The following is a 12677-nucleotide window of genomic DNA, read 5'->3' as shown; positions in this document are numbered from 1 at the left end:
CGCCTAGCCGAAGCTTACTGTCAGGTCGTGACCCTAGTGCACATCAAATATGGGACTCCCGTCGGGAGTTTTAACATCCCGAGGCATATATGTAAGAGCCGCGGATCAAAGGATTACATTCATCGACTCCTTAAAAGCATTCGAGATTCACATCTTGAAACCACCGTGCTCAGCTTGGCGTATGGCGTGACGTCATAAATCTGCCATAGCTGAGGCTGCTCTCGTGAGCACGCGCAGTGGAATGCCAACGACATCCATGAGCTGGCACGGGAAATCGGCTAACGGCAAATTAAACAAGGAACTACAGGATCTGTCCCAAGAGACGTGATTTGCTGGGGGTCGTTGGCTACGTGTTTGGTGGTCTGTTTGTGGTGGCCCGCGGAGGCCGAAGCGCCCGATTCGAGGCCAGGGGGCTTGTTTGGGTCATGCGTGAAATCTGAGAGATCGGACATTTGGGAGAATGTCCGTCTTGTCATGGAAATAAAGGGGTTTTCTTTGATCTTTTTAATTCTTTCTTGTTAATATTTCCTGGCGTATTTCTATTGCATCTTTTGTGTTGGAGTTCTTCTACTTCTTTACCGTTCTTGACATTTACGATTCCACGTCAATATCGACCAACTCTCACGGCCTCAGCACACATCGAAACATCACACATAAAGTAATACAATAAAGACAAATACATCATCTCGCAAACTCAAAATGGAGGAAAGAGCCAGTGTCCAGATATTACCCGCCGTTACTTCGGTATCCCAACTTGACCTATCCGAAGCCCGCACCACCCGCCACCGGAAAACGTCGAGCATCGACACCGGCCGAACCCTCGCTCACCACAAGATGTCTTTAAGAAAGCGACGAAGAAGACATTCTTCCTTGAGTCGCCGTGTGAAGCGCTTCATTCTTCGATACACCTGGGCCTTCCCGCTTGCAGTCATCTGTGCATTTCTCTTCGTTTATAGCCTCAACCCGTCGGAAAGCAACCCGGTGCATAAGTTCATCTTTCCGAGCTATCCAGTAGGACCCGAGACTCCCGGCGGACCTGTCAAGTACGCCAAGGGGCGAGATGACTTTGCATTAGTCTTCTTTTACATCATCTTCTTCTCCTTCACCAGGGAGTTCGTCATGCAAGAGGTCCTGCGGCCACTGGCACGTCACTGGGGCTTGGCCAGTCGTGGAAAGCAGACTCGCTTCATGGAACAAGCATACGCTATCGTGTACTTCATCTTCATGGCTCCTCTCGGCTTGTATATCATGAAGGGCACTCCGGTGTGGTTCTTCAACACGCGGGGCATGTACGAGGACTTCCCCCACAAGACACTTACCGGGGACTTGAAGTTTTACTATCTGTTCCAAGGAGCATATTGGGCGCAGCAGGCTATTGTGCTTATTCTTGGTATGGAGAAGCCTCGAAAGGACGCCAATGAGATGATCCTTCATCACATTGTGACTCTGTCTTTGATTGGGTTGAGCTACCGGTTCCACTTCACTCACATTGGTATCGTTGTGTACATCACCCATGATGTTAGCGATCTCTTCCTCGCTGTAAGTCTTCCACGCCATTTCCGATCATCAAATCTTGCTCACAAGTCATAGGGATCCAAGGTTCTCAACTACCTCAAGTCACCCATCACCGTCCCCTTCTATGTAGCCTTCATGGGCGTCTGGATCTACATGCGGCACTACATCAACCTCCGCATCATCTACTCTCTCTTCACCGAGTACAAAACAGTCGGCCCATATGAACTGAATTGGGAGACTGAGCAGTACAAGTGTCCACTCGCCCAAGTGATCACATCGACACTGCTCATTGCCCTGCAATCACTGAACCTTGTGTGGCTGTACTATATTTTCCGGATCGCTTACCGCATCACCGTCTACAATGAGCAGCGTGATGCTCGCTCTGATGAGGAGGCTTCGGATGCCGAGGTGGAGAAGACGACGGAGAAGACCAAGGCGAACTGAAATGACTGCGGTTCAGATCACCAGTCAGCTAGTCACCTCGGAAACACGAAAGAGGGGAGACTGCCATGTCTTATTGAGAAAAAGATCAACTTAATGAGGGAGTCTGGGAGGTGGTGGGTCGGTTTGAAATACGTCAAGGTTATATTAAGGAGTTCAAGGAACTAGAATAATAACTAATAATAATTAATTAATTACATGCAATCAGGGTATCCCCCATTTCTTCTCATCTGACTTCGTTTCTTCGTGTCTGTGGAGTATTAATGTGTCTCTATACGGTTTTGTGATGCCCACCGTTCGTCCTTTCTATCACGCACCCCGACCTTGTGTAAAAGTGATAAACAAACAAAGACCCTATTAGCCCTCCCAATCGATCTTCTTTTCGCATCCTATCCGATCCAACAGCTTTCTGCCATCGCTATGCAGAGATGTGCTTACCCCACGGGGCCTACGCCGCGAATCGGACCTGGCAAGTCCAGTGACGGATGATCGACTCGGCAAACAGAGGTTCTCGGAACCGACTTCCACCTCGAGGTAGTCTTGCTCGTTCTCGGCTTCGTCGTCACTGCGGGTATCTTCTGCGTTCTCACCAAGAAGCACACGTACGACGAGCTTGAAGATCATGACGAACCAGATGATCATCAAACCTTGAAGGAAGAGGAGGCCACTCAAGAATGCGTGCATGATCTTAGGGTCATAGCACACGATCTCAGAGTTTGAAACCAGGGGCACCAGCCAATATCGAGATCCATCTGTCGGTATCCCGAAAGGACCAGTGATGTTCTCTCCCATGCCCCTGTAGCATCCCGTCATCATCTCTGTGGTGTGCGCATAGACCGACCAGATAACCAGACAGAACGCAACGTGGCGGAGAAGAACCCAGCTAACCACAAAAATGCCGAACATGAAGTCGCATAACGTCTGATGCTTGAGGTACTTGAGACACTTGGCCACCGAGAAAAAGAGGTCGTTGAGGTCCATCAACACAAGTACCACGTTGCCCACTCTGGTTAGACCGTACCGGTAAGAGCAGTAGACCAAGCTGATGGTGACGATATGGTGAGAAAACATCTGCCAGTGATCCTTGCGTGGCTTCTCGATGTTGATGACGATGATCTGCTGAAGCCAGAATGCAAGCTGGGATATCATGTAAGACTTCATGAAAACTGTTGTCTCTCTGTTGGGCCAGCCCGTCCACATCTCTCTGAGGTTGAGCCAGTAGGGAGAGGTAGCATAGATATACTATTGAAAATTAGTGATTTGGTTCAACGACATAGGGAGCACTTGATAGTAGACGGGGTATTACATACCATGCCAATGTTCCAAGAGATAGTGTAGTAGATGATCATCCAAGACTGCTCACTGAAGCGGGTAACCTTGCTTCCCTTGAGGTTGCATCTCTTCGCAAGTGGAACAAGGGCGTACTGCATGGTTGCAGCACGAAGACCGGTAAAGACGGCGACAAGAAACAACACAATGTAGACATCGTCAAAGCCTAGACCATAGTCCCCTGTCTTTTGATCGTAGTACGATAGTGACAGGAACTTGGTGGTGTAGGGACGAGTGAATGCAACGGTTTGTGCGAGAAGCACGGGGACAGTGACGCAGAGGCAGAGGCCTATCGAGGTCAGCGAGTTCAAACCAGGTGATGGAGACATGCAGATGACGCCAGGTCCGACGTAGGGGTTCGACGAAAAGGAGCTGGAGAAACTCACCTATCTGGTTCTCAACAAACCATCTCTTGGCAGAAGCGCCTTTGCGCCTGGGGTAGTAGTAGCTCGGGTGAATTTTGGCCGACATGATTAAGGGTATCTCTAAGAAAGTGTAAAATCAGATCCAAAAAGACAAGACCACCTCCTGAACATTCAAGAAAGTCTTTTCAGCCTCCTTTCAAAGAAAAACAGTGTTGATAAAATGGCCTGTCAAATGAGGGGATGATCAAAACTGGTCAGGACATCAGAGAGTGATACGATCAAGAGTCATGCGCCCGCGGACCCCGGCCCCAGCTTAAAACCCGAATGGGGCGAGCGCCGCGGCACCGCGGGAGTGCAGGGATGTGGGAAAGGGGGTTTTATGGGTCTTGAATAGTTTATTGGGTCTTTAAATTGAGGGATACGCGGATAAGAATACGCTGATTTTCGTTTCTTCTTTGGAGCTGCTGGGTTGGAGGCCTTTGGGCTGTGGGTTTGCGTGATGGCGTCTTGACCGTAATCGTACACTCGGTTTTATGGCATATGCATGTTCAGTAGAGAATGGGGCTCATGATACTCGGGATCAACAATCGGTGAACAATCGTGGCGAAAACGGAGACGAGCCGTTTGAGGCCTGCAAATAACCTTGCTCTACGTAGATCTGCATGATCTAAGATGGTCGAGGATCACACCGCCACCACTATGCTTACCTTCGATGCCCTAAAAGTGAAACACATAGACGAAGCCGAAGACGATATGGACATGTAGCTCGCAAGACAGAAGGACCTGGCTGTTGATACTACTCTGTAGGCTCTAAAAGTTGATTGCGTGATGAGTTTGCTTGAGGGACGAGTTTGAAGGGAGAGCTGAACCCGTCTTTCACACCATTCTTCAAATATCGCCTCAAGGCTTTACAGCGTATTTGATACATCACATGAAGACTTTTGGGAGGCACATGTGTTTGACACGCTGCAATTTCGTCCTGCAACGGGATTTACATGTGCCCTGCTCCACCTGTCAGCAAGAAGCACCATCAAGTCTCACACCAAATGCTCAATCTGATCAAACATGAGAACTGTGCAAAAGCCTTGAGAAAGAAGGTTTATTGTATCTGCACAACATACAGGCCTTCAGCCTTATCGAGATCGTCAAACCGTCCTGCATGCAGGTCCCGTCTTAGCATCCCCACAATCGCCAGTTTTACCAAGTTGGTCAAGACACAAGAGAGCTGTCTCTTTTAGGTAAGTCTTCTGTGACGCACAGGACAGGTAAATGCGAGTAAGCTTATGACACCGCCGCGGTTCCACACGAACTAGGGAAGCTGTGAATGGCCTGGGGTATCAACGACAATGGGATTCTGGTTTCGACTGTTGCAGTTGCAAGTTTGAACGCTGGCCGTATACTCGTGACAGTGTCCGTATACGCTGGATACGAGTATGGCGGTTGATGATATTAAGCCGCTTCCCGGAGGTTCCGGACATGAAGGTAAAGTGGGCTGATCGGGGGGAAGAAAGACGCAGCAACGGCGTTTCGGAGATTGACTAATTCATCAAGGAAAATGGTGATTAGAAGCCAACGGGAATACCACTTTGCACTTGGCTTCTGCGTCCGTGCATCTGGACCTCGTCGAATTGCTCGTGGAAGAAAATGCCAACATGCATGTGGAGAACGAGGTCGGGGATACACCACTATACCTGGCTGCGCGGTCCAAGATGAAAGATGTGATCAGGTTCCTCGTAGGAAAGGGGGCAGCTAAAAGGTGGCTTGAGGCTTTTGGTGATGAGAGGCCAGAGGGCGTGGTCGGACAACTCGATGATTGGAGGTTATGAGATTTCATCATGAGGCTGGGCCATTCAGATGGTAGTTCTAGTGGCTAGGAGTCGCCGACACATGATTAGGATAGGACAGTATTGCATAATAATATCGTCTAACAAGTCATTGTCCGAAAAGTTCCTCGGACTCATGGGAAGCGTCGGGGATCGGCTGGAGGAACAGGTCTTCTAGGCAACCGAAGAGTCACAGCCAAAGAAATCACAATGCCATGCAATCATGAAATCCTTGACTTCAGACGTACTTCCATGTCTGTTCGGGAAGCTTGTAGGGTTAACGCCTTGAACATAGGCGTCGCCAACAAGCCGATACCGTTCACCAACTGGTCTCAGAACAAAACAGAGAGGACTTCCACGCAACATGACAACTTCATCCCCAGGCTGTGTAGAGAAAGGCCCTAGTCCAACAACAAAATCTCGAGTCGCGAAAAAGCAGCGGTCCATGAATATAGCGGTGGCAAGACTGGCCATCAGCTGGTCGATCCCAGCTAGATCCTCCATCGACCAGGATTCTGGTGCCTCAGTTACACCGCATATGGCCATTAGCGTATGCCAGCAGCGGCGGAAATTGTCGGGCGCCGGAGAGACTGGCTCCCTTCGGTTGCTCGTGTCCTTGTCCATGACAAGCGCCCTCCAAGTTTCCTCTTGAACATGTTCTGGTAGGCTCAAATACAATCCCATTAGTTGCTGCAGCTCGTGCAAGGATGTTTTCGGTTGCGTAGACTGTGAATCGCTTTGTGCGATGATGGGTGCTCCCTCAGGACCGCTCAATCGAGAAAAGGGCCAACCACACGTTCAATAATGCCAAGGCTGACACCTCTAGCTTTAAGCGCATTGCCGTCTTCTATAAATGCCACTTCTGCATGAACGCGATTATCCCCTCCCTCGGAGCATCTGGCATATCGAATTCGCTCTTCCACGAAAGAGAATCCCTCCTTTGTCGACCCCGAGAGCTCTGGAAGCCAGGATGGCCCGGACTGGTTGATTGATGTTCTGTTTCCATGTAGACAATCAAGGTTACGATCTTGTTGTATGCACCCCCTGACCCAGTTCTTAAAGACATCTTCCACACTCAAGGTATAGTCTGGCGTGGTGAATGGATTGTCAGCAATTCCTAGGAAAGCATAGAGCTTGTCACGGGGATCAGTAGCCTGGAAACCCCGTGCAAGTCGCAATAGATGGGATAGTGATCTCTGTGTGTTCAGTTTGGCATCGTCCGAAGACCCGACGGATAAGCTGAGAACGACCTCAAACATTCTCCCGGCCGCTGGAGAACCCCTCGCCTCTAGCAGTGTCCGTAGCGTTGCAAAGGAAAGGCCGTTTATCCGGCCTTGATATACACGTGTTGTTCCAAACAGTGACTGGAAGCCTATGAAGGAGATCAAAGGCATCCAGTTTGACCCGCAGCCAACGACGCATCCGTTTGTCGGATCATCCCAGAAGTTACTAGCAAGAACAAGTTCCTGGATGATCCAAACGCGATGCCAGAATGGACGGTCGCATAACTCCCAGATGGTGGTCCAGTCGATGGTGTCAACATCCACTCCCTTCTGACGCAGGTCGTCTGGAGAAGCCAAACTTGGCGCAAAGTCGGTATTTGGAAGGTTGTGCTCACCACTTACCCAAGCAGTCCAGATGACCTCGCCTATGCGAGTCATGGTTGACCAGACTTGATCCACATGCGGAGTGGATTCCCCAAGCCACGTAATAACAGAGGCCGCAGAGGAAAAAATGCCACCCATCCGTTGGATTTGAAGCAGTTTCTCCTGGTGGTCATTCTGGTTGATGCACACGGCATCTATCCATATGACTCGGGGCTCAGATCGACGGCGTAGATACTGCAGGGCAGCCTTCAAGTTTGTTGTGACATTAATGTGTATTCCGTTGACGAGAATGGGTCGCAGGTCGTTAGCGTCGCCCCAGGTATAAGAAAGAGCCTCATATTCATAGTCGCCAGAGATAGAATGAACCTTCAGGATGCAGGTAATTTCATCGTCAAAAGGCCCGGGGAGGAGGGTAAGAAGTCGGATGTTAGTCTCGTCCGGTGGTAGCGGTGTGTAGATACCGTGCTCGGGAGACATTGGAGTATGCTTTTGATGATTTGATCTTGGTATTGGGCAAGTTACTTGACAATAGAAATAGATAAACCGATTGTAGAAGCCGTGGAGAAAAATATCTCACTCATGCTCTAGGCAGAAACGCAGCGTGATCCACCAGGTGGGTTGCGATGCATCCAATCAAGGCCGTAGTAATGGACAACTTATTATTTTCACGCCTATAGAGATATCAGACAGAGCAGCTGGATCAGCTACCTTCTAAGAAAGGCAAGGGCTTTTGAGAGGAGTCACCCCCTTATTAGAACTAAACTCATCTCCCCTGTAAATCTATTGGGCAGTCCATTTGAGGGTGAGGAACTGTGCTGGTGAAATCAACAAGAAAATCTGCAAGTCCGATCAAAGTAGCGTCAATACTAGAGCCATACGAGGCGGAAGCAAGAGGAAGAAGCTAATATCATTTATCCGCCCATGCAGAAACGTCTCTAAGCCAAATCAAGTCCCCAATCTTCTTCCTCGAGCTCTTTGATCGTTTCTACAAGTTGCTCTTTGACTGTTGAAGATAAACAAGTCGAAATTCCAGCCTCGCGCAAACCAGCACCGACAAGCGGGACAAACATGGTAAGGTCCGCCAAGAAGGAAGGCATTCTGCGAGCTGGTGGCACAGTCCTCACCATCCAATCTCCCAGGCCCACGAGGGAACGAGCCCATCTTGAAGTTTGGAGGAAACTTACCCCGCGGAAGTCTGCGCTCCTCGTTGTGTGGTTATATGAAAAACATTCCTCACTTTCAATTGTCAAATATCCAATCGTCATTGCTGAACCCATCTTTGTCAGTGTTTGACACCACTCGGGCCCGCCATCAAAATCATCCACATACTCGTGCCGATACTGTTCGATTAAGGAGCCGACGCGATCCCGAACTGTGCACAGTGCCGAAACTCTTCCCCGGTCTATCGCTTCTGAGATGGTGGTTACCGGATGATTCTTTCAAGGACTTTGCAAATTTCTTCACTTACCGACGATGTGCTCCGGGAACTCAATTCCATATGCGTTTGTGTCTTCGTCGATGCGGCATTTGGCTTGCTTCTGTACAATACCCGACAACTTCTTGAACTCGCCGCTAATCTGCAGTCGCCACAGAACCCACAGCCAGGCTATGGCGTCTTGATCCAGAGTAGTTGGAATTCTCGGTAGCAGAGCATTCGTCCAGCTTCTGCTACGCATCAGATAAGGTTCCTGAAGGTCGTACTTGTTGATTAGTTTCAGAAACTCGACTAAAACGTCGAAAGGAACTTCGGCTGGAACATCGTCGCCGTCGAAATCGTTCTTGATGTATTTGATCAAAACAAAAGCTCGCATGTCGTCATCTTGCGCAGGATGGGAAGGAAAAGTCTCCTCCGTATCTGAAACGTCACTGTCTGTTGATGTCTCTGATTCCCCTTCCTTTTCGTCTAGCCAGGCATGAATGCTCACCGGTAGCACCGGGAGCAAACAAGCGTCTTGTCCCCCAGGAAAACCCTCTACCACCGTATGAAAACAAGCCGACCGGTCTTTGCATTTTTCGGCGGACTTCGATGTCAACCCTGGACGTGGTTCTGTCTCATCTGCCATCTCAAGGCCCGCATGGCAGCTGATGGCCTGCAAGGTAATGTTGTAAGGGGGGGGTTGTGCCTTGACGTCGCTCTTTATAATCAGAGTAGCATGTTGGCAAGAATCCTGACAAGGTTCTTGAACGAGCAGTGTTTGACATGGTTCCGTGAGTAAAATAGCGCCAACACAAAAAGTAAGGCCTGACTCTAAGTCGACCGTGGCACCAACGAATGCAACAGTTGGTCTTTCAAAGTCGATCATGATAAGAGTGACATCACCTGTTACCTCAGACCTCTCCTCATCAGTAGCCTTGGAAGTTCCTTCATCGATAGGATCAAAAGTCATCTCATCGATGTCCTCAGGACTTCCGTCGCTGGCGGTCTTGTTGGTGGCTTCAATCGTTGATTCGCTGATACCTCCAACCGTTTCGGCAGCAGAAGTTTCGATATTTGTTTCGTAGGTGGCATCTGGATTCACTTTGTCGGTGATCTTAGGCGCTCCTTCGTCCTCAGCTCCAACTCTTTCTTTGTTGGTGGCATCAGGAGGATACATGTCAATGCCCACTGCCGTTGATTCACCGATGGGTTCGACTTCTTCATTGGCAACCTCGGGGTCCTTCCCATCAATGACCTCAGGTCCTCCCCCGTCCGGAATCTTAGGGGTTGTGTTTCTGGTGGTGTCGACAGTTCTTTCATCTGGATTGCCAAGCGTGGTTTCCTTGATGACTTGAGGCCTTTCTTCGGAGCTAGCTTCAATAGCCCCCTTGTCGCTGAGATCTAACCGTTCTTCATTCGCTGGTTCAAGATTTCCTCCGTAGATGTCTCCAAGTGTGTCTCCATCGACGGTTTTGGCATGAGAACAGATAGTTGAAGAGAGAATGGCAACAAGCTGTCCAGGGTTAGACTCAACACAGCTTGTCCACTCCTCGTCAGACATAGGCTTGAAGGCATCATGAAGTCGAATGGTTGTCGGATGTCGTGTCTCACCGCGATTCTCACTGACGAGGGCTTTGTACTCTTCAGTATTGGTATCAATCGTCAGTAGCTTATTATCGCGGTAGATAAGATCGTATTCCAGCTCTGGATCTCTTCCTTGAGCCAACGTTCCTGAACATCCAAGGGATGAGAATTGGCCATCGTCAATGGCCTCGCCATCTGTGTCGGAGTTTGGATGCTCATCTTCCGGACCGTGCATGTGGGCGTGCGCCTCTGGTCCATGCTCATATTTAGTCTCTTTCGCTTTCTTGCCTGTTGCTTCTCCAGCCCCAGCGCAGGAGTGTGCTCGGTCATGGCCTATCTTGGAAGTGCTGGAGACAGTAGAAAAGAGATTCTTCGCCATTTTTCGCCCCTTTTTGAGTTTTTGGCCCATCTTTGAACTACCCATCGACTCCCTCATCGATGAGCGGAGGCTCAGAGAAGACCTATTTTGTGTTTGGTCATAGGACAGAGGACCCTTTTCCTGGACAATTTGCAGCGTTAATTGACCCAGATTCTTGTCTCTGTGAAGTGTTTCCAATGCCTCGGCATGCTTTCTCATGTTTTCATGGATTTTCCTGAAGTCGTTTTGTGTTTGCTGCTGCCTTCAACCATGGTTAGCTTACAGTGGTCTCTGATGTTGGAGGATCATATTACCGAGAGTCCAAGCTCTCCAAATGAGCAAGGCAGAGTAACGATTGCAAGCACGACTTGGCATGTTCGACTGCCTCAATCAAGTGTTGGATGTCTTGATCGTTCAAAACGAACTTGTAGGCCGTCATGTTGAGTCTGAACCACTTCCAAACCTTCGCTTTGCGACTCCTGTAGCTTTGCTTCTTTAGACGGCTATACCGATCAAGGATACCCTCTGCCTCTTTGCGAATGGTCTCGATTCTGTCAGCCATAAACTTGACCAAAGGCTCAGGTTCGCCACCCTCAACCTCGATTGTTCGTCTTTTGATGGCATCAGAGGTGTTGACCATGTCGTTCAGAACACCCTGGACCTACATCATGTTAAAGGAATGCGATACTTGGTAGGATGGGAATCTCTCTCACATGGGCTAGGTTCTCAAGTTCCTGGCAGTATCTTATCCATTTGTCGGGTGCGCATTTCACTTTGCCGCAAAATTGCTTGGCTCTCACGGCCAGGTCACAAATCGTGATACCACTCGCCACCGCACCCACAAATTCCATCTCATGTAGCTAGGGCAGTCCGGGAGGGGATTGGATCTTGATGGTGAAAAAGAGAAGACGAAAAGCGCATCAAGCGGCGACACATTGGTGGTCTAGTTTTCAGTGAAACGGCACTACTCTCGGGGCAGTCATGGATCTAACGGGACTGGGGGATTTTATGGCAGAATAAAACATCAAGTTACGCCTCGGGATGCAGGCGGAATTGAACAGAGAATTTGTAATTTCGAAATCCTGAGGCTATGATGGCCGGGATCATACCGTGGCTGTTTTTGACGCAGGCTGTGCCTCGCGCTATTGAAAATTTGTACATCGGAAAGAGAAAATGATTCTCGTTGAAGGGGTAGGCGACATGTACTGCGTGTGGCAGTGTTTGATGCAGCTAGCCCAAGAGGTCGAACAGCATCTCAGCCCAACCTAGGCGGCCTGCCAGGCTGCCAGCTTCCAAGACTCCGTCATTGAGGGTTGGATGGCAGCCGACCTCTTGCTGACCTCCCCTTGCAAACAAACAGCCACAAGCCCCTCTTCCGGGTGGTGTCGAACGCATGCGCACACCATTTCCTCAGTGGCGGTGTTGACTCGCACATTGCACTTTCAAGTAAGTGCACAGCCGTAGGCGCCAACACTGGCCAATCGGGACGACGACTCAGCCCCAACTCCTTAGAGATCAGTTCCCAGGTGTTTAGTTGGGAACTCGAGTTGGATACTTGGCTTGGGTTAATGCCCATTTTGCATGCAGGGAGGAGATCAAATTTCTGAGAGCTCAACGCCAGTGCGACTTTCTCACACCGTCTTAATGACAGAGGAATACACCTGAGTTATAGTGTTTTGCAACAATATGTTTCAACATCAATATGCGTGCATAACTAAGCTCATTGCGCTGGTGGCTAGGTTCCTCCTCAGCAAGAGACTATGTTAACCACCTAAGGTACGAAAGCAAAACAAACAATGCGGAAACTTACGCCTAAGCTTGACTGAGGCAATAATATATTATCGTAGGTAGTTGCGACAGCAATTCTAGAACCAGTGGATGAAATATTCCACTGGTGCCGTTGGCAGCCGCGCAACTTGATCCACCAGAAATAATGATCCAGGTAGTGATGCATCAACAGATGAAACATGAAGACAAGACCAGCCAGCAGCCGACTTGGATTGCGGGTATAACTCCCATCCATCTTGGAAGAAAGCGAGCTAACCTTCAAACAGAGATGCAAGTTTTTCAGGAGTATTTTAAATGAGAGTAACGTGTTTGCAGTCTCTCCATTCTTGAATGGAAATGTTTGTGAATCCTTATGTCGGTAGCACGAAATGGTGGGCCTGTGCTGTGCTGACTAAGTATTCTTTATGCCTGAGGCAGCCTGCTCTACCCGGACACTCTCTTCTGGCTCAT

At 49.3% G+C, this 12677-nt stretch overlaps 3 protein-coding genes across 3 annotated transcripts; 1 reads left to right on the top strand and 2 right to left on the bottom strand.

Annotated features, from left to right (window-relative positions):
* Window positions 1-699: 699 nt before the first annotated feature.
* LRP88_11008 (uncharacterized protein) lies at window positions 700-1959 on the top strand (the record flags this gene model as incomplete). The annotated part of the gene is made up of 2 exons (XM_083247453.1): window positions 700-1539; window positions 1591-1959. The coding sequence occupies 2 exons, from the start codon at window positions 700-702 to the stop codon at window positions 1957-1959; spliced, it is 1209 nt and encodes a 402-aa protein (XP_083096601.1).
* Window positions 1960-2404: 445 nt separating this feature from the next.
* LRP88_11007 (TLC domain-containing protein) lies at window positions 2405-3756 on the bottom strand (the record flags this gene model as incomplete). Its single annotated transcript, XM_083247452.1, has 4 exons — window positions 2405-2422; window positions 2479-3198; window positions 3267-3574; window positions 3672-3756. The coding sequence occupies 4 exons, from the start codon at window positions 3754-3756 to the stop codon at window positions 2405-2407; spliced, it is 1131 nt and encodes a 376-aa protein (XP_083096600.1).
* Window positions 3757-8540: 4784 nt separating this feature from the next.
* On the bottom strand, window positions 8541-10460 carry LRP88_11006 (uncharacterized protein; the record flags this gene model as incomplete). Its single annotated transcript, XM_083247451.1, has 2 exons — window positions 8541-8946; window positions 9328-10460. 2 exons carry the CDS (start codon window positions 10458-10460, stop codon window positions 8541-8543), a joined length of 1539 nt encoding a protein of 512 aa, XP_083096599.1.
* Window positions 10461-12677: the final 2217 nt, after the last annotated feature.

The sequence above is a fragment of the Fusarium phalaenopsidis genome (genome assembly GCF_050370095.1).
Source record: "Fusarium phalaenopsidis strain FUZ10S chromosome Unknown contig_32306, whole genome shotgun sequence".
In the NCBI taxonomy this organism is placed as follows: Eukaryota; Fungi; Ascomycota; class Sordariomycetes; order Hypocreales; family Nectriaceae; genus Fusarium; species Fusarium phalaenopsidis.
This window is presented reverse-complemented; position numbering and strand designations above follow the sequence as displayed.